A 23,511-nucleotide genomic window follows, 5' to 3' on the forward strand; every position below is an offset into this window, starting at 1 on the left:
AAATATTCTTATTAAATACTTTTTTCTTTAGACAGTTGAATGTACTGACAACAAAATCACACAAAAATGATCAATGGAAATCAAATTTATCAACCCATGGAGGTCTGGATTTGGAGTCACACTCAAAATTAAATTGGAAAACCACACTACAGGCTGATCCAACTTTGATGTAATATCCTTAAAACAAGTCAAAATGAGGCTCAGTAGTGTGTGTGGCCTCCACGTGCCTGTATGACCTCCCTACACGCCTGGGCATGCTCCTGATGAGGTGGCGGATGGTCTCCTGAGGGATCTCCTCCCAGATGGACTCATCCGCCCAGACCTGGATGGAGCGAGACATGAAGATGCTCATCCTGGGGAACAGGCAACTCAATGCTGCAGGAACTGCTGACACACTCCAGTGAGGTCTGCATTGTCTTGCATTAGCCCAGAGCCAACCGCACAAGCATATGGCCTCACAAGGGGTCTGATTTTTATTTTTATGTTTTTGTTCATGGAGATTGCATGGCTGTGTGCTCAATTTTATACACCAGTCAGCAACGGGTGCAACAGCAACATTCCTGTAGTCAGCATGCCAATTGTAGGCTCCCTCAACTCGAGACATCTGTGGCATTGTGTTGTGCACAACATTTTATAGAAATACGCTGTTTTTGTTCGTATGGAACATTTCTGGGATCTTTTATTTCGGCTCATGAAACATGGGACCAACACTGTACATGTTGTGTTTATATTGTTGTTCAGTGTAGTTCAGTTACCCTTCTTGGGTACAGGAACAATGGTGGACATTCAGCTAGTGTTCAACATGTTATTTACACAACTACACCCCCCCCCCCCTCCCCTTACAGTAACGCCATCGGCCCGTTGGTGGCGCTGTGGATGATCTATGACCAAGGCGGGGTGATGCAGGACGCCGCCACTCCCATCTGGTTGCTGTTCTACGGGGGAGTTGGCATCTGCTGCGGCCTCTGGGTTTGGGGGCGCCGGGTGATCCAGACCATGGGCAAGGACCTCACCCCCATCACACCTTCCAGGTGAGAGAGGAGGGGGGGGCTGCATGTGACTGACTGAGAGGATGGGTTAGGACCCTCACCCCCATCAGGTGAGAGAGAGGAGGGAGGGCTGCATGTGACTGACTGAGAGGATGGGTTAGGACCTCACCCCCATCAGGTGAGAGAGAGGAGGGAGGGCTGCATGTGACTGACTGGGAGGATGGGTTAGGACCCTCACCCCCATCAGGTGAGAGAGAGGAGGGAGGGCTGCATGTGACTGACTGGGAGGATGGGTTAGGACCCTCACCCCCATCAGGTGAGAGAGAGGAGGGAGGGCTGCATGTGACTGACTGGGAGGATGGGTTAGGACCCTCACCCCCATCAGGTGAGAGAGAGGAGGGAGGGCTGCATGTGACTGACTGAGAGGATGGGTTAGGACCCTCACCCCCATCAGGTGAGAGAGAGGAGGGGGGGCTGCATGTGACTGACTGAGAGGATGGGTTAGGACCCTCACCCCCATCAGGTGAGAGAGAGGAGGGAGGGCTGCATGTGACTGACTGGGAGGATGGGTTAGGACACTCACCCCCATCAGGTGAGAGAGAGGAGGGAGGGCTGCATGTGACTGACTGGGAGGATGGGTTAGGACACTCACCCCCATCAGGTGAGAGAGAGGAGGGAGGGCTGCATGTGACTGACTGGGAGGATGGGTTAGGACCCTCACCCCCATCAGGTGAGAGAGAGGAGGGAGGGCTGCATGTGACTGACTGGGAGGATGGGTTAGGACCCTCACCCCCATCAGGTGAGAGAGAGGAGGGAGGGCTGCATGTGACTGACTGGGAGGATGGGTTAGGACCCTCACCCCCATCAGGTGAGAGAGAGGAGGGAGGGCTGCATGTGACTGACTGAGAGGATGGGTTAGGATCCTCACCCCCATCAGGTGAGAGAGAGGAGGGAGGGCTGCATGTGACTGACTGAGAGGATGGGTTAGGACACTCACCCCCATCAGGTGAGAGAGAGGAGGGAGGGCTGCATGTGACTGACTGGGAGGATGGGTTAGGACCCTCACCCCCATCAGGTGAGAGAGAGGAGGGAGGGCTGCATGTGACTGACTGGGAGGATGGGTTAGGACCCTCACCCCCATCAGGTGAGAGAGAGGAGGGGGGGCTGCATGTGACTGACTGGGAGGATGGGTAGGTGGGATGACAGGTAACTGCCAAACTAAAGTAAATGAGGGATACAAGGTGACGGTGCATTCAGAAAGTATTCAGACCCCTTAATTTTTTCCACATTTTGTTACGTTACAGCTTTGTTCTAAAATGGATTAAAAAATATATATATCATCAATATATATCACACAGTGACAAAGCAAAAACAGTTTTATTGAAATTCTTGCAAATGTATTAAAAATTAAAAATCTGAAATACCTTTTTTTTTTTTTTTTTTTTACCTTTATTTAACCAGGCAAGTCAGTTAAGAACAAATTCTTATTTTCAATGACGGCCTAGGAACAGTGGGTTAACTGCCTGTTCAGGGGCAGAACGACAGATTTGTACCTTGTCAGCTCGGGGGTTTTGAACTCGTAACCTTCCGGTTACTAGTCCAACACTCTAACCACTAGGCTACGCTGCCGCCCCATTTACATTAGTATTCAGACCCTTTGCTATGAGACTCGAAACTGAGCTCAGATGCATCCTGTTTCCATTGATCATTCTTGAGATGTTTCTACAACCTTGATTGGAGTCCACCTGTGGTAAATTCAATTGATTGGACATGATTTGGAAAGGCACACACCTGTCTATATAAGGTCCCACAATTGACAGTGCATGTGAGAGCAAAATCCAAGCCACGAGTTTGAAGGAATTGTCCTTAGAGCCCCGAAACAGGATTGTGTCGAGGCACAGATCTGGGGAAGGGTACCAACACATTTTTTGCAGCATTGATGGTGCCCAAGAACAGTGGCCTCCATCATTCTTAAATGGAAGAAGTTTGGATTCTTCCTAGAATCTGGCATAGTTTGGCCCGGCCAAACTGAGCAATCGAGGGCGAAAAGCCTTGGTCAGGAATGTGACCAAGAACCCGATGGTCACTCGGAAAGAGCTCCAGAGCTCCTCTGTGGAGATGGGAGAACCTTCCAGAAGGACAACCATCTCTGCAGCACTCCACCAATCAGGGCTTTATGGTAGAGTGGTCAGACGGAAGCCACTCCTCAGTAAAAAGGTACGACAGCCCGCTTGGAGTTTGCCAAAAGGCATCTAAAGGACTCGGACCATGAGAAACATTATTCTCTGGTCTGATGAAACCAAGATTGAACTCTTTGGCCTGAATGCCAAGCGTCACGTCTGGAGGAAACCTGGCACCATCTCTACGGTGAAGCATGGTGGTGGCAGCATCCCTACGGTGAAGCATGGTGGTGGCAGCATCCCTACGGTGAAGCATGGTGGTGGCAGCATCCCTACGGTGAAGCATGGTGGTGGCAGCATCCCTACGGTGAAGCATGGTGGTGGCAGCATCCCTACGGTGAAGCATGGTGGTGGCAGCATCCCTACGGTGAAGCATGGTGGTGGCAGCATCTCTACGGTGAAGCATGGTGGTGGCAGCATCTCTACGGTGAAGCATGGTGGTGGCAGCATCTCTACGGTGAAGCATGGTGGGGGTGGCGGCATCATGCTGTGGATAAGAGCGTCTGCTAAATGACTTAAATGTAAATGTAAATGTAATGAACTGGGAGACTAGTCGGGATCGAGGGAAAGATGAACGGAGTAAAGTACAGAGAGATCCTTGATGAAAACCTGCTCCAGAGCACTCAGGACCTCAGACTGGGGGTTCACCTTCCAACAGGTCAAAGACCCAAAGCACACAGCCAAGACAATGCAGGAAGGGCTTCGGGACAAGTCTCTGAATGTCCTTGAGTGGCCCAGCCAGAGCCTGGACGTGAACCTGATCGAACATCTCTGGAGAGACCTGAAAATAGCTGTGCAGCCACGCTCCTCATCCAACCCGACAGAGTTTGAGAGGATCTGCAAAGAAGAATGGGAGAAACCTCCCAAATACAGGTGTGCCAAGCTTGTAGCGTCATACCCAAGAAGACTCAAGGTTGTGATCGCTGCCAAAGGTGCTTCAACAAAGGACTGAGTAAATGTTCTCAATACTAATGTAAATGTGATATTTCAGTCATTTCTTTTAATAGAAATTTGCCCAAAAATTCTTTACATATCGTTTCTGCTTTGTCATTATGGGGTATTGTGATGTCATTATGGGGTATTGTGATGTCATTATGGGGTATTGTGATGTCATTATGGGGTATTGTGATGTCATTATGGGGTATTGATTGATGAGGAACAACACTTTTTTTAATACATTTTAGAATAAGCCTTTAACGTAGCCAAATGTGTTTTCTACCAACATCAACAAATCACCAAATTCTGGAGATTCTCGTGGAAGAATGATGATCATAAGGTGAATGCACCAATTTGTAAGTCGCTCTGGATAAGAGCGTCTGCTAAATGACTTAAATGTAAATGTAAATGTCTCATCCCTCCAATAGAGTTGCAGACACCTGTGGAATCTGTGCCCAAAGCTCATTTAAGTTGTTGGGTCGTAGTGGCCCATCACCCTATTTAAGACACTTAATGGTGAGGTTTCCTTTATATTGGCAGTTACCTGTATGTAGCCTATATGAAGTCCCAGATATGTCACTGCATACACATACTGGCATAGTGGACTTGGTGTTTCAGATTGATAGACTCGTGCATGTAGAGTGGAATGCACAAACAAACTCATAGACTTCCTCTTCACACACTTTGTCTGACTGCCTGTCTGACTGCCTGTCTGACTGCCTGTCTGGCTGCCTGTCTGGCTGCCTGTCTGACTGCCTGTCTGACTGCCTGATGAGTCTGCGTGAACCCTTTGTCTTCTGAACTGAACCACTCAATCACCGCTGTAGAACCACTGCTAGGAACCTAGTCCTCAACCCTTCTCTACTCTATTGTCTTGATCCTCACTATAGAACCCCTCTACTCTAGAACCCTCTGGAATCTAGATCATGGATGGGCATTGGTGCCTACAAAAAGGGGGCATTGCCCATCCCTGTTCTACATCCTCAATAGAACCCTACTGAGGGATTGATCCTAGTTTTGCTTCTTAGAACCTTGAGACTGCACTATTCCCCCTCACCATTCTTAGAACCCTACCCACCTCACTAGAACGCTGCTTTTTAGAACGCTACCCACCTCACTAGAACGCTGCTTTTTAGAACCCTACCTACCTCACTAGAACGCTGCTTTTTAGAACCCTACCCCCTCACTAGAACGCTGCTTTTTAGAACCCTACCCACCTCACTAGAACGCTGCTTTTTAGAACCCTACCCACCTCACTAGAACGCTGCTTTTTAGAACCCTACCCACCTCACTAGAACGCTGCTTTTTAGAACCCTACCCACCTCACTAGAACGCTGCTTTTTAGAACCCTACCCACCTCACTAGAACGCTGCTTTTTAGAACCCTACCCACCTCACTAGAACGCTGCTTTTTAGAACCCTACCCACCTCACTAGAACGCTGCTTTTTAGAACCCTACCCACCTCACTAGAACGCTGCTTTTTAGAACCCTACCCACCTAACTAGAACGCTGCTTTTTAGAACCCTACCCACCTCACTAGAACCTGCTTCAGGATTCTCTGTAGTCGTCAGTAAACAAGTGTGTCTCTTCCTTGTCAACCCAGCAGAGCAGGCAGGGCTCATGTTAACCTCACAGACGGACACACATGGATCCATCTAGTAGAAGGAGGCCAAACTGATCCAACCTTTTGTGTAAATCCCTGAAAGAACAGAGAGCTCAGCAGCCTTAGTCCTCCATCTCTCTTTCTCTTCCTGTCTCGCTTGCTGCCTCGCCATCTCCCTTTCTCTCTCTCTGTCTCCTCTCTCTCTCTAACCTCCCTGCCCCCCTATATCTCTCTCTTCTCTTCTCCTCACTAATTAGTAGAGTATAGAATGTGCCCTGGTCAAACAGGATGGGGTGGCCTGGCAAGAACATCACAGAGCTGCAGGAAGTGGGCCAATGGTGTTGCATTCTGGGAAAGGGAACACCGCAGTGGGAGTCTGGCCTCTAGTCCGCAGAGGGATGCCAGCCAGACTCTCTCTCTCTCTCTCCTTCTTTATCCCTTGCGATCGCTACCCCCTATTTTTCTCGCTCGCTCTCTCCCTCTATTGCTCTTATTTCTGTCTGCTTCTCTTCTCTTCACTTTTGCACAATGAGTTCATTCCCCCCTCACTCTCCCCTCTCTAGCCATCTCTCTCCCCTCTCTAGCCATCTCTCTCTCCCCCCTCACTCTCCCCTCTCTAGCAATCTCTCTCTCCCCTCTCTAGCCATCTCTCTCTCCCCCTCTAGCCATCTCTCTCCCCCTCTAGCCATCTCTCTCCCCCTCTAGCCATCTCTCTCTCCCCCTCTAGCCATCTCTCTCTCCCCTCTAGCCATCTCTCTCTCCCCTCTCTAGCCATCTCTCTCTCCCCCTCTAGCCATCTCTCTCTCTCCCCCTCTAGCCATCTCTCTCTCTCCCCCTCTAGCCATCTCTCTCTCCCCCTCTAGCCATCTCTCTCTCCCCCCTCTAGCCATCTCTCTCCATCTCCCCCCCTAGCCATCTCTCTCTCCCCCCTCTAGCCATCTCTCTCTCCCCCCTCTAGCCATCTCTCTCTCCCCCCTCTAGCCATCTCTCTCTCTCCCCCTCTAGCCATCTCTCTCTCTCCCCCCCCCCTCTAGCCATCTCTCTCTCCCCCCCCTCTAGCCATCTCTCTCTCTCCCCCTCTAGCCATCTCTCTCTCTCCCCCCTCTAGCCATCTCTCTCTCCCCCCTCTAGCCATCTCTCTCTCTCCCCCTCTAGCCATCTCTCTCTCTCCCCCTCTAGCCATCTCTCTCTCCCCTCTCTAGCCATCTCTCTCTCTCCCCCTCTCTAGCCATCTCTCTCTCTCCCCCCTCTAGCCATCTCTCTCTCCCCTCTCTAGCCATCTCTCTCTCTCCCCCTCTAGCCATCTCTCTCTCCCCCTCTAGCCATCTCTCTCTCTCCCCCTCTAGCCATATCTCTCTCTCCCCCCTCTAGCCATCTCTCTCTCCCCCTCTAGCCATCTCTCTCTCTCCCCCTCTAGCCATCTCTCTCTCTCCCCCCCTCTAGCCATCTCTCTCTCCCCCTCTAGCCATCTCTCTCTCTCCCCCCTCCATCTCTCTCCCCTCTCTAGCCATCTCTCTCTCTCCCCCTCTAGCCATCTCTCTCTCCCCCTCTAGCCATCTCTCGCTCCCCCTCTAGCCATCTCTCTCTCCCCCCCCCCTCTAGCCATCTCTCTCTCTCCCCCCCTCTAGCCATCTCTCTCTCCCCCCCTCTAGCCATCTCTCTCTCCCCCTCTAGCCATCCCCCCCCTCTAGCCATCTCTCTCTCCCCTCTCTAGCCATCTCTCTCTCTCCCCCTCTAGCCATCTCTCTCTCCCCCTCTAGCCATCTCTCTCTCTCCCCCTCTAGCCATCTCTCTCTCTCCCCCTCTAGCCATCTCTCTCTCTCCCCCTCTAGCCATCTCTCTCTCTCCCCCTCTAGCCATCTCTCTCTCTCCCCCTCTAGCCATCTCTCTCTCCCCCCTCTAGCCATCTCTCTCTCCCCCTCTAGCCATCTCTCTCTCCCCCCTCTAGCCATCTCTCTCTCCCCCTCTAGCCATCTCTCTCTCTCCCCCTCTAGCCATCTCTCTCTCCCCCCTCTAGCCATCTCTCTCTCCCCCCTCTAGCCATCTCTCTCTCCCCTCCCATCTCTCTAGCCATCTCTCTCTCCCCCCTCTAGCCATCTCTCTCTCCCCCCTCTAGCCATCTCTCTCTCCCCCCATCTCTCTCTCTCCCCCTCTAGCCATCTCTCTCTCCCCCCTCTAGCCATCTCTCTCTCCCCCCTCTAGCCATCTCTCTCTCCCCCTCTAGCCATCTCTCTCTCTCCCCCCTCTAGCCATCTCTCTCTCCCCCCCTCTAGCCATCTCTCTCTCCCCCCTCTAGCCATCTCTCTCTCCCCCCTCTAGCCATCTCTCTCTCCCCCCTCTAGCCATCTCTCTCTCTAGCCATCTCTCTAGCCATCTCTCTCTCCCCCCCTCTAGCCATCTCTCTCTCCCCCCCCTCTAGCCATCTCTCTCTCCCCCCTCTAGCCATCTCTCTCTCCCCCTCTAGCCATCTCTCTCTCTCCCCCTCTAGCCATCTCTCTCTCCCCCCTCTAGCCATCTCTCTCTCCCCCCTAGCCATCTCTCTCTCCTAGCCATCTCTCTAGCCATCTCTCTCTCCCCCCTCTAGCCATCTCTCTCTCCCCCCTCTAGCCATCTCTCTCTCCCCCTCTAGCCATCTCTCTCTCCCCCTCTAGCCATCTCTCTCTCCCTCTCTAGCCATCTCTCTCTCCCCCTCTAGCCATCTCTCTCCCCCCTCTAGCCATCTCTCTCTCCCCTCTCTAGCCATCTCTCTCTCCCCCTCTAGCCATCTCTCTCTCCCTCTCTAGCCATCTCTCTCTCTCCCCCTCTAGCCATCTCTCTCTCCCCCTCTAGCCATCTCTCTCTCCACTCTCTAGCCATCTCTCTCTCTCCCCCCCTCTAGCCATCTCTCTCTCCCCCCTCTAGCCATCTCTCTCTCCCCTCTCTAGCCATCTCTCTCTCTCCCCTCTAGCCATCTCTCTCTCCCCCTCTAGCCATCTCTCTCTCCCCTCTCTAGCCATCTCTCTCTCCCCCCTCTAGCCATCTCTCTCTCCCCCTCTAGCCATCTCTCTCCCCCCTCTAGCCATCTCTCTCTCCCCCTCTAGCCATCTCTCTCTCCCCCTCTAGCCATCTCTCTCTCCCCCTCTAGCCATCTCTCTCTCCCCCCTAGCCATCTCTCTCTCCCCCCTCTAGCCATCTCTCTCTCCCCCCTCTAGCCATCTCTCTCTCCCCCCTCTAGCCATCTCTCTCTCCCCCCTCTAGCCATCTCTCTCTCTCCCCCTCTAGCCATCTCTCTCTCCCCCCCTCTAGCCATCTCTCTCTCCCCCCCTCTAGCCATCTCTCTCCTCCCCCTCTAGCCATCTCTCTCTCTCCCTCTCTAGCCATCTCTCTCTCCCCCCTCTAGCCATCTCTCTCTCCCCCCCCCCTCTAGCCATCTCTCTCTCCCCCTCTAGCCATCTCTCTCTCCCCCTCTAGCCATCTCTCTCTCCCCCCTCTAGCCATCTCTCTCTCTCCATCTCCTCTCTAGCCATCTCTCTCTCCCCCCTCTAGCCATCTCTCTCTCCCCCTCTAGCCATCTCTCTCTCCCCCTCTAGCCATCTCTCTCTCCCCCCCTCTAGCCATCTCTCTCTCCCCCTCTAGCCATCTCTCTCTCCCCCCTCTAGCCATCTCTCTCTCCCCCTCTAGCCATCTCTCTCTCCCCCCCTCTAGCCATCTCTCTCTCCCCCCTCTAGCCATCTCTCTCTCCCCCCTCTAGCCATCTCTCTCTCTCCCCCTCTAGCCATCTCTCTCTCCCCCTCTAGCCATCTCTCTCTCCCCCCTCTAGCCATCTCTCTCTCCCCCTCTCTAGCCATCTCTCTCTCCCCCCTCTAGCCATCTCTCTCTCTCCCCCCATCTAGCCATCTCTCTCCCCCCTCTAGCCATCTCTCTCTCCCCCTCTAGCCATCTCTCTCTCCCCTCTCTAGCCATCTCTCTCTCCCCCCTCTAGCCATCTCTCTCTCCCTCCTCTAGCCATCTCTCTCTCCCCCCTCTAGCCATCTCTCTCTCCCCTCTAGCCATCTCTCTCTCCCCCTCTCTAGCCATCTCTCTCTCTCCCCTCTCTAGCCATCTCTCTCTCCCCCTCTAGCCATCTCTCTCTCCACTCTCTAGCCATCTCTCTCTCTCCCCCTCTAGCCATCTCTCTCTCCCCCCTCTAGCCATCTCTCTCTCCCCCCTCTAGCCATCTCTCTCTCCCCCTCTAGCCATCTCTCGCTCCCCTCTCTAGCCATCTCTCTCTCTCCCCTCTCTAGCCATCTCTCGCTCTCTCGCTCTTTATTTCACTAGGCAAGTCAGTTAAGAACAAATTGTCTTCCACAAAGACTGCCTGTTCTCTGTTGCTCTCCTACCATCGCTCCTTGTGTCCTTCCTTCCCCCTCTCCTTCCCTGTTCTCACACCCGTCTGCCTCCATCAGCCGCCAGCCTGTCTGCTGGGGATAAAGGACAATTAGCTGTGGTTCTCTATCGCTCTAAAGACTCTCCTTCCTCTAGTGGCCATTACCATGCATCTTCCTGTCTCCTCTCTTTTTTGGGGGGGGGCTTTGATGTGTGTTTTGGTGTGTGTGTTTTTTGTGTGTGTGTGTGTGTGTGAAATTTGTTTAAGCAGTGAGTCAGTCATTTGAGCACCTAGTGTGTCGTCTTCGTACCCCCCCCCCCCCCCTACAGACACACGTACGTGCTATATCCAGTCTATCAGGACCCCCCCACGCACACACACACACACTCATGTTACATGTAGACATGTTCTGTGTGTGTCACATGACTCCCTGAAGTGGAAGTTGTAATTGTAAGACTCTTAAAAGGTTAAAGGTTATGTTATGGTGTGCTGAAAGATGACTGCTTTTTTGAAGGCGTTTCTAAAAAAAAATATTTTCTATTTCCGTTTTGAATATCATTATTTACATTAAATGCATAATTAAATATATCTTTATAATGGAAATTCCACAGCCCAAAAAATAGTGGACATTCAATTACCAAAACATTGAAAATGTTCCATTGTCTCTGTCAGGTCCACATTGGGTAGACATCAATAGAGAAACAGGAAATGACTATGAAATAATATTTCAGTTGTGTCTATTACTTGGTTTCTTCATGTTCATTCAGCCAGGTAGGTTATCTCTGTGCAGACATCATCAGCCAGACCATCTAGGTTATCTCTGTGCTCTCCTTAAAGTCATCATCTCTGCTCAGGCAGTATCAGCCAGACCATCTAGGTTATCTCTGTGCTCTCATAATCTCTAGGCAGTATCAGCCAGACCATCTATCATAATCTCTGCTCAGGCAGTATCAGCCAGACCATCTAGGTTATCTCTGTGCTCTCCTGCTAGGCAGTCATCTATCTCTGTGCTCTCCTTAAAGTCAGCTCAGGCAGTATCAGCCAGACCATCTAGGTTATCTCTGTGCTCTCCTTAAAGTCATCATCTCTGCTCAGGCAGTATCAGCCAGACCATCTAGGTTATCTCTGTGCTCTCCTTAAAGTCATCATCTCTGCTCAGGCAGTATCAGCCAGACCATCTAGGTTATCTCTGTGCTCTCCTTAAAGTCATCATCTCTGCTCAGGCAGTATCAGCCAGACCATCTAGGTTATCTCTGTGCTCTCCTTAAAGTCATCATCTCTGCTCAGGCAGTATCAGCCAGACCATCTAGGTTATCTCTGTGCTCTCCTTAAAGTCATCATCTCTGCTCAGGCAGTATCAGCCAGACCATCTAGGTTATCTCTGTGCTCTCCTTAAAGTCATCATCTCTCTAGGTTATCTCAGGCTCAGGCAGTATCAGCCAGACCATCTAGGTTATCTCTGTGCTCTCCTTAAAGTCATCATCTCTGCTCAGGCAGTATCAGCCAGACCATCTAGGTTATCTCTGTGCTCAGGCAGTATCAGCCAGACCATCTCCTTAAAGTCATCATCTCTGCTCAGGCAGTATCAGCCAGACCATCTAGGTTATCTCTGTGCTCTCCTTAAAGTCATCATCTCTGCTCAGGCAGTATCAGCCAGACCATCTAGGTTATCTCTGTGCTCTCCTTATCAGCCAGTCATCATCTCTGCTCACCAGCCAGACCATCTAGGTTATCTCTGTGCTCTCCTTAAAGTCATCATCTCTGCTCAGGCAATATCAGCCAGGTAGCCAGACCATCTAGGTTATCTCTGTGCTCTCCTTAAAGTCATCATCTCTGCTCAGGCAGTATCAGCCAGACCATCTAGGTTATCTCTGTGCTCTCCTTAAAGTCATCATCTCTGCTCAGGCAATATCAGCCAGGTAGCCAGACCATCTAGGTTATCTCTGTGCTCTCCTTAAAGTCATCATCTCTGCTCAGGCAATATCAGCCAGGTAGCCAGACCATCTAAGGATATCTCTGTGCTCCCCATACGGTACTGTCTGTAGTCATGCTATTTAGCTCGGCTAGCCTGCCTAAGTATGCTGCAGAGCTGTCTGAGGATAATCATTATTCTAGTTCTTCAGAGTAGATGAGGCGCACTTTCACAAACGGTCTCTGTCCCTCTCGTCGTTGTGTAGGTTTATCTCTCATGCGGTCTGTGTGTGTATCGATTCTAACGTAGCAGGCGTAAAAGTGTATCCTTCCAGAGATCTGTATATAATGAGGAGGTGCTCATGTCTCCGTCCTAACGATTGGGGGAGTCATTGTCGCGAAGGCGGGAAGGCAGGTGACAAACGTAGGTCCAAAATAAACCCATAGGAACGCATTGAAACCCATCGATACCCATTGGACAGATTTTTGGTGAGAGTGAAAGCTTCCTCTCAGATCCCTCTCTGTCAAAAACTAGCGCAATGGATTATGGTCATTGTAGTTAATTACCACGTTTCTGCACTGAACTAGGTTGAATATTTGCTTATTGAAAACTCCAACTCCCTTCGCAAAAAAACGGAACTAAATTAAATTCGCGTAACGGAATCGACGTCAGTTTATCACTCAGCAATAAGCCTGTCTGTCTGTCTGTCTGTCTGTCTGTCTGTCTGTCTGTCTGTCTGTCTGTCTGTCTGTCTGTCTGTCTGTCTGTCTGTCTGTCTGTCTGTCTGTCTGTCTGTCTGTCTGTCTGTCTGTCTGTCTGTCTGTCTGTCTGTCTGTCTGTCTGTCTGTCTGTCTGTCTGTCTGTCTGTCTGTCTGTCTGTCTGTCTGTCTGTCTGTCTGTCTGTCTGTCTGTCTGTCTGTCTGTCTGTCTGTCTGTCTGTCTGTCTGTCTGTCTGTCTGTCTGTCTGTGAGGGAGATCTGTCTGTCTGTCTGTCTGTCTGTCTGTCTGTCTGTCTGTCTGTCTGTCTGTCTGTCTGTCTGTCTGTCTGTCTGTCTGTCTGTGCGTGCGTGCGTGCGTGCGTGCGTGCGTCTGACTGTGTGTGTGAGGGAGATAAGACTTCTGTGAAGGCCTGTGTGTGTGCGTCTGACTGTGTGTGTGAGGGAGATAAGACTTCTGTGAAGGCCTGTGTGTGTGCGTCTGACTGTGTGTGTGAGGGAGATAAGACTTCTGTGAAGGCCTGTGTGTGCGTCTGACTGTGTGTGTGAGGGAGATAAGACTTCTGTGAAGGCCTGTGTGCGTGAGTGCCTGTGAAGGCCTCCTGTGTGTTTTTGATTCTGTAGAAAGGCAGGACACTGACGGTTAAGGATGTCTCTCTACCCCCCTCTCTCCTCTTCACAGTGGATTCACTATAGAGCTGGCTTCAGCGCTCACTGTTGTGTTTGCTTCAAATATCGGAATCCCAGTCAGTACCACACACTGCAAGGTACGACCCAGGCTGGTGGACCGCCTACCAGCCACATCTCACCCTTACACTCACATGGCATGTTGGTGTGGTGTGGATTTGATTTCACCTTTTTATTTAACCAGTTGGGCCAGAGTTGAGAACATGTTCTCATTTACAACTGCGACCTGGCAGGTGTGTAGGTGTGGTGTGTTTGTTCCCACAGGTGTGCTGTTTGCTGAACGCCTCAAAAGGCTGGGCTGCCTCGCTCCTGCAATCTTACAACTCCTCCTTGTCTCACTTCTCTTCTCTGTGTTTTTGTACCCCTCCTTCTCTCGCTGTCTCTCTCTTTTCTCTCTCTCTCCATCTCCATCTCTCTCTTTTCTCTCTCTCTCCATCTCTCTCTTTTCTCTCTCTCCATCTCTCTCTCTTTTTTCTCTCTCTCTGTCTCTCTGTCTCACTCACTCTCTCTCTCTCTTTTTCTCTCCATCTCTTTCGCTCTCTCTCTCTCTCTCTGTCTCTCTCTCTCTCTCTCTCTCTTTCTCTGTCTCTCCCTGTCTCTCCCTGTCTCTCTCTCTGTCTCTCTCTGTCTGTGTCTCTCTCTGTCTCTCTCTCTCTCTCTGTCTCCCTGTCTCTCTCTCTCTCTCTCTCTGTCTCTCTCTCTCTCTCTCTCTCTCTCTCTCTCTCTCTCTCTCTCTCTCTCTCTCTCTCTCTCTCTCTCTATTCCATCTATTCAGTGGTTTTTGCGTTGAAGTAATGAGCGCTCTGTCAGTGCTTGTTGCTTCTAATGTGGGCATCCCAATAAGCTCCACCCACTGCAAGGTATTGGCGTGCTGGTTGGTTAGTGAAGCCGTGTAGCTCCTCCCATCAGCTTCACTAGACTGAATCTGAGCCAATCACAACTCTCCCGAGTTGCAGCTTTGACCCCTTGTGCACTTTTCCTCCAGCTGTGATTGGTTAAGGTCTGAGGGCTCCAATGAGATTACTTAATTCTTACCATCACACACAACGCATGGCAGAAGTTGTGAATATCCATCCATCCACCCATCCATGTAATAGTTAGCAGAGTTCACTCACCTACCTGATATTGACATGTCTTAAATCATAACCAAGGTGTATGACACAGCATTGTGTAGCTCAGTGGGATTGTGTTACGTAATGACGTTACCTAGTGCAACATTTTAGTGAAATCTTAGTTCCTGAATGAATGAAACGCACCGGCCTCAGGCAGACCAATCATAACACCTCTCATTTAATTAGCCACTTCAGTCTTGTGTAATTCAGTGGTGACTCGGGATTGTGTCCCAAGTGGTATCCTATCCCCTATATAGTGCACTACATTTTAACCCGGGGGCCCCATAAGGCTCTATGAAGGGAATAGGGTGCCATTTGGAACATATTGAGAAAAGAGTGAAGTTGCACACTCTAGCCAGCAGATCCAACTCACTTCCTGACTGCCGCGCTGGGGTCAAACGGACTTCCTGACTGCCGCGTGCTGGGGTCAAACTGACTTCCTGCCTGCCGCGCTAGGGTCAAACTGACTTCCTGACTGCCGCGCTAGGGTCAAACTGACTTCCTGACTGCCGCGCTAGGGTCAAACGGACTTCCTGACTGCCGCGTGCTGGGGTCAAACGGACTTCCTGACTGCCGCGCTAGGGTCAAACGGACTTCCTGACTGCCGCGCTAGGGTCAAACGGACTTCCTGACTGCCGCGTGCTGGGGTCAAACGGACTTCCTGACTGCCGCGCTAGGGTCAAACGGACTTCCTGACTGCCGCGCTAGGGTCAAACGGACTTCCTGACTGCCGCGCTGGGGTCAAACGGACTTCCTGACTGCCGCGCTAGGGTCAAACGGACTTCCTGACTGCCGCGCTAGGGTCAAACTGACTTCCTGACTGCCGCGCTGGGGTCAAACGGACTTCCTGACTGCCGCGCTAGGGTCAAACTGACTTCCTGACTGCCGCGCGCTAGGGTCAAACTGACTTCCTGACTGCCGCGCGCTAGGGTCAAACTGACTTCCTGACTGCCGCGCTAGGGTCAAACTGACTTCCTGACTGCCGCGCTAGGGTCAAACTGACTTCCTGACTGCCGCGCTAGGGTCAAACGGACTTCCTGACTGCCGCGTGCTGGGGTCAAACGGACTTCCTGACTGCCGCGTGCTGGGGTCAAACGGACTTCCTGACTGCCGCGTGCTGGGGTCAAACGGACTTCCTGACTGCCCACGCTAGGGTCAAACGGACTTCCTGACTGCCGCGTGCTGGGGTCAAACGGACTTCCTGACTGCCGCGCTAGGGTCAAACGGACTTCCTGACTGCCGCGCTAGGGTCAAACGGACTTCCTGACTGCCGCGCTGGGGTCAAACAGACTTCCTGACTGCCGCGTGCTGGGGTCAAACGGACTTCCTGACTGCCGCGTGCTGGGGTCAAACGGACTTCCTGACTGACCCGCTAGGGTCAAACGGACTTCCTGACTGCCGCGCTGGGGTCAAACAGACTTCCTGACTGCCGCGCGCTGGGGTCAAACGGACTTCCTGACTGCCGCGCGCTGGGGTCAAACTGACTTCCTGACTGCCGCGCTGGGGTCAAACTGACTTCCTTTGTAGATGAAGACACTGACTGAGGAGAGACAAGGTATGGCTCAGGGAAAGCGTACGTCAGTCCAGGGATGAGGAATGCTTTGATCTCCAAATGACCTCATTATCCCAGCTGTTACTAGTGCAGCTGTACGCATACGGGTTGCATCTGCTGGCTACTGTACACGCTACAACTCTGACTCAACTGTTTCATTGAGTATTTCAGCAGCGGACTTGGCCAAATCAGGCCTTTCCTTTAGGTACATTTGTCATCAGCTGGGGGAAAATGCTCAAGAAACAAAACTGTGTTTTCAATTGATAAAAAAAATAAAAAAAGCTAAATTCACTAAAATCAACCTGATGCTAAACCATTTCTCCTGATTTCTCTCCTCCACTCCCTTGGTAGCAGTAGGCTTAACTCTCCTTAACATGCTAATAGCTAGCTATGTCTGTCATATGATTGTGATGTCTGTATTGTCTCTCTGGTGATTGGTTGATTTGTTAAGACCACTGACCAATTAATCAGAGGTTGCTCTCGTCTAAACTCACGATCGGGGTCATATTCATTAGGGCACACCGTAGGAAAAAAATAAAACATTTTGCAACGGAAATGGAAAACTAGCTTTTCTTATTGCACAAATCCAATAAGTATAATTTTAGATTTGTTCTGTTTGCATCCTAATGACTACGACCCTGATGTACCAAGACCTGTGTAGTGTGTGAGTACAGGGGGGGGGACCATTCAGTTTGAACCCAGTTCAATAACGAGAAATTCCCTACTTCCGTTATTAAACTAATACATGTCTGAGGTGACTCCCTAAACCCCGGGGAAAAGAATGACGATGTGCAGTGACTAGTTCGCTGCTCAATTCGCTCAGCGTCCCAACGATATCCGCGTTTCAGACCGACAACACTGCCAGATCTCGACGCCTGGAAAGGGGTTTAACCTATCAGCTTACCATATCATGTGATCTAGCCATTCGATGCCAGACTGTGCAGTTGATTTGATGACATCACGCGACCATTGGTTAATGGTCGCGCGGCTTCAAATGTAATGTGTCTGGAACGCGGCCATTCTCACAACGCTGAGTGAGCTAGATTCCCACTAAGTTGCTCACGGACACACAGATTCTCTGGTTGCTTTTTACAGAGGCAGACAAATTCTGTTCATCAGATCAGATATATATATATTTTCAATAATTGGGGAAAAGGATTGGAATTGGGCTGTGAAACATGGGCAGTCCCTCCTGACCCAGTCCAGATTTAGACTGCTACACACACACACACACAACAGATTTAGACTGCTACACACACACACAACATATTTAGACTGCTACACACACACACACACAACATATTTAGACTGCTACACACACACACACACACATATTTAGACTGCTACACACACACACACACACATATTTAGACTGCTACACACACACAACATATTTAGACTGCCACACACACACAACATATTTAGACTGCCACACACACACAACAGATTTAGACTGCCACACACACACAACAGATTTAGACTGCTACACACACACACACACAACAGATTTAGACTGCTACACACACACACACACACACAGATTTAGACTGCTACACACACACACACACAACAGATTTAGACTGCTACACACACACACACACAACAGATTTAGACTGCTACACACACACACACACACAGATTTAGACTGCTACACACACACACACACAACAGATTTAGACTGCTACACACACACACACACAGATTTAGACTGCACACACACACACACAACAGATTTAGACTATTTAGACTGCTACACACACACACACACAACATATTTAGACTGCTACACACACACACACACAGACATATTTAGACTGCTACACACACACACACACAACACACACACACACACACACACACATAACAGATTTAGACTGCTACACACACACACACAAATTTAGACTGCTACACACACACACACAACAGATTTAGACTGCTACACACACACACACAACAGATTTAGACTGCTACACACACACACACAACAGATTTAGACTGCTACACACACACACACACACACACACACACACACAGATTTAGACTGCTACACACACACACACACACACAACATATTTAGACTGCTACACACACACACACACACATATTTAGACTGCTACACACACACACACACATAACAGATTTAGACTGCTACACACACACACACACATAACAGATTTAGACTGCTACACACACACACACACAACAGATTTAGACTGCTACACACACACAACAGATTTAGACTGCTACACACACACACACACAACAGATTTAGACTGCTACTGCTGCTACACACACACACACAGATTTAGACTGCTACACACACACACACACACAACAGATTTAGACTGCTACACACACACACACAACAGATTTAGACTGCTACACACACACACACACAACAGATTTAGACTGCTACACACACACACACACACAGATTTAGACTGCTACACACACACACACACACACAGATTTAGACTGCTACACACACACACACACAACAGATTTAGACTGCTACACACACACACACACACAGATTTAGACTGCTACACACACACACACACAGATTTAGACTGCTACACACACACACACACACAACAGATTTAGACTGCTACACACACACACAACAGATTTAGACTGCTACACACACACACACACACACAGATTTAGACTGCTACACACACACACACACACACACAGATTTAGACTGCTACACACACACACACACAACAGATTTAGACTGCTACACACACACACACAACAGATTTAGACTGCTACACACACACACACACACACACACACACACACAGATTTAGACTGCTGCTACACACACACACACACACACACAGACAGACTGCTACACACACACACACAACAGATTTAGACTGCTGCACACACACACACACACACACACACAATTTAGACTGCTACACACACACACACACATAACAGATTTAGACTGCACACACACACACTAACAGATTTAGACTGCTACACACACACACACACACAGATTTAGACTGATTTAGACTGCTACACACACACACACACACAACAGATTTAGACTGCTACACACACACACACACACACACACACACACACACACAACAGATTTAGACTGCTACACACACACACACACACACACACACACACACACACACACACACACACACACACACACACACACACACACACACACACACACACACACACACACACACACACACATAACAGATTTAGACTGCTACACACACACACACACAGATTTAGACACACACACACACACATTTTAGACTGCTGATTTAGACTGCTACACACACACACACACACACATAACAACCAGATTTAGACTGCTACACACACACACACACACACACACAACACACAGATTTAGACTGCTGCTACACACACACACACACACACAACAGATTTAGACTGCTACACACACACACACACACACAACAGATTTAGACTGCTACACACACACACACACAACAGATTTAGACTGCTACTGCTACACACATTTAGACTGCTACACACACACACACACACACACACAATTTAGACTGCTACACACACACACACACACAACAGATTTAGACTGCTACACACACACACACAACAGATTTAGACTGCTACACACACACACACACACACATAACAGATTTAGACTGCTACACACACACACACACACACACAACAGATTTAGACTGCTACACACACACACACACACACACTGCTACACACACACACACACACACATAACAGATTTAGACTGCTACACACACACACACACACAGATTTAGACACACACACAGATTTAGACTGCTACACACACACACACACACACACACACATAACAGATTTAGACTGCTACACACACACACACACACACACACACACACACAGATTTAGACTGCTGCACACACACACACACACACAACCAATTTAGACTGCTACACACACACACACACACACACACACAACCGATTTAGACTGCTACACACACACACACACATAACAGATTTAGACTGCTACACACACACACACACACAGATTTAGACTGCTACACACACACACACACACATAACAGATTTAGACTGCTACACACACACACACACAACAGATTTAGACTGCTACACACACACAGATTTAGACACACACACACACACACATAACAGATTTAGACTGCTACACACACACACACACAACAGATTTAGACTGCTACACACACACACACATAACAGATTTAGACTGCTACACACACACACACACAACAGATTTAGACTGCTACACACACACAACAGATTTAGACTGCTACACACACACACACACACAGATTTAGACTGCTACACACACACACACACACAGATTTAGACTGCTACACACACACACACATAACAGATTTAGACTGCTACACACACACACACACACACACATAACAGATTTAGACACACACACACACACACAACAGATTTAGACTGCTACACACACACACACACACAGATTTAGACTGCTACACACACACACACAACAGATTTAGACAACACACACACACATAACAGATTTAGACTGCTACACACACACACACACAACAGATTTAGACTGCTACACACACACACACACACACACAGATTTAGACTGCTACACACACACACACAACAGATTTAGACTGCTACACACACACACACAACAGATTTAGACTGCTACACACACACACACAGATTTAGACTGCTACACACACACACACACACAACAGATTTAGATTTAGACTGCTACACACACACACACACAACAGATTTAGACTGCTACACACACACACACACAACAGATTTACTGCTACACACACACACACACACAGATTTAGACTGCTACACACACACACACACAGATTTACACACACACACACACAACAGATTTGGACTGCTACACACACACAACAGATTTGGACTGCTACACACACACACACACACAACAGATTTAGACTGCTACACACACACACACACACAGATTTGGACTGCTACACACACACAGATTTAGACTGCTACACACACACACACAACAGATTTAGACTGCTACACACACACACACACAACAGATTTAGACTGCTACACACACACACACACACACACACACACACACACACACACACACACACACACACAACAGATTTAGACTGCTACACACACACACACATAACAGATTTAGACTGCACACACACACTGCTACACACACACACATAACAGATTTAGACACACACACACACACAACAGATTTAGACTGCTACACACACACACACACACTGCTACACACACACACACACATAACAGATTTAGACTGCTACACACACACACACACAGATTTAGACAGATTTAGACTGCTACACACACACACACACAACAGATTTAGACTGCTACACACACACACACACACAATTTACACACACACACACAACAGATTTAGACTGCTACACACACACACACACACACAGATTTAGACTGCTACACACACACACACACAACAGATTTAGACTGCTACACACACACACACACAACAGATTTAGACTGCTACACACACACACACACACACACAACAGATTTAGACTGCTACACACACACACACACAACAGATTTAGACTGCTACACACACACACACACACACAGATTTAGACTGCTACACACACACACACACACACACACACACACACACACACACACACACACAACACACACAGATTTAGACTGCTACACACACACACACACACAACAGATTTAGACTGCTACACACACACACACACACAAAACAGATTTAGACTGCTACACACACACACACACACACAGATTTAGACTGCTACACACACACACACAACAGATTTAGACTGCTACACACACACACACACAACAGATTTAGACTGCTACACACACACACATAACAGATTTAGACTGCTACACACACACACACACACATAACAGATTTAGACTGCTACACACACACACACATAACAGATTTAGACTGCTACACACTGCTACACACACACAACAGATTTAGACTGCTACACACACACACACACACAACAGATTTAGACTGCTACACACACACACACACACACACACACACACACACACAGATTTAGACTGCTACACACACACACACACACAACAGATTTAGACTGCTACACACACACACACAACAGATTTAGACTGCTACACACACACACACAACAGATTTAGACTGCACACACACACACAACACACACACACACACAGATTTAGACTGCTACACACACACACACACACACAGATTTAGACTGCTACACACACACACACACAACAGATTTAGACTGCTACACACACACACACACACACAGATTTAGACTGCTACACACACACACACACAACAGATTTAGACTGCTACACACACACACACACAACAGATTTAGACTGCTACTTTAGACTGCTACACACACACACACAAGATTTAGACAGATTTAGACTGCTACACACACACACACACAACAGATTTGATTTAGACTGCTACACACACACACACACACACACAGATTTAGACTTTTTAGACTGCTACACACACACACAGACTGCTACACACACACACACACACAGATTTAGACTGCTACACACACACACACACACAGATTTAGACTGCTACACACACACACACATAACAGATTTAGACTGCTACACACACACACACACACACAGATTTAGACTGCTACACACACACACACACAACAGATTTAGACTGCTACACACACACACACACAACAGATTTAGACTGCTACACACACACACACACAACAGATTTAGACTGCTACACACACACACACACAACAGATTTAGACTGCTACACACACACACACACAACACACACTGCTACACACAGATTTAGACTGCTACACACACACACAGATTTAGACTGCTACACTGCTACACACACACACAGATACACACACACACACACACACATTTAGACTGCTACACTGCACACACACACACAGATTTAGACTGCTACACACACACACACACAGATTTAGACTGCTACACACACACACACACAACAGATTTAGACTGCTACACACACACACACACATAACAGATTTAGACTGCTACACACACACACACACAAACAGATTTAGACTTTAGATTTAGACTGCTACACACACACACACTGCTACACACACACACACACAACAGATTTAGACTGCTACACACACACACACACACAACAGATTTAGACTGCTACACACACACACACACAGATTTAGACTGCTACACACACACACACACACACACACAGATTTAGACTGCTACACACACACACACACACACACACACACACACACACACACACACACACACACACACACACACACACACACACACACACACACACACACACACACACACACACACACACACACACACATAACAGATTTAGACTGCTACACACACACACACTACATAT

At 48.9% G+C, this 23,511-nt stretch overlaps 1 protein-coding gene across 12 annotated transcripts in view; it reads left to right on the forward strand.

Moving 5' to 3' along the window:
- LOC124036662 (sodium-dependent phosphate transporter 2-like) overlaps positions 1–23,511 on the forward strand; it is a 116,092-nt gene that overhangs the window by 89,794 nt on the left and 2,787 nt on the right. For 10 of the 12 annotated variants that reach the window (XM_046351487.1, XM_046351489.1, XM_046351488.1 and 7 more), the window contains 2 exons: positions 846–1,031; positions 13,364–13,448. In XM_046351487.1, the coding sequence (XP_046207443.1) occupies positions 846–1,031; positions 13,364–13,448 (271 nt within the window). Of the gene's footprint in view, positions 1–845; positions 1,032–13,363; positions 13,449–14,143; positions 14,229–23,511 lie in introns of all 12 variants that reach the window. The other 2 variants (XM_046351498.1, XM_046351499.1) reach the window with 2 other exon arrangements.

Source organism: Oncorhynchus gorbuscha, linkage group LG05 (assembly GCF_021184085.1).
Source record: "Oncorhynchus gorbuscha isolate QuinsamMale2020 ecotype Even-year linkage group LG05, OgorEven_v1.0, whole genome shotgun sequence".
Taxonomy (NCBI): domain Eukaryota; kingdom Metazoa; phylum Chordata; class Actinopteri; order Salmoniformes; family Salmonidae; genus Oncorhynchus; species Oncorhynchus gorbuscha.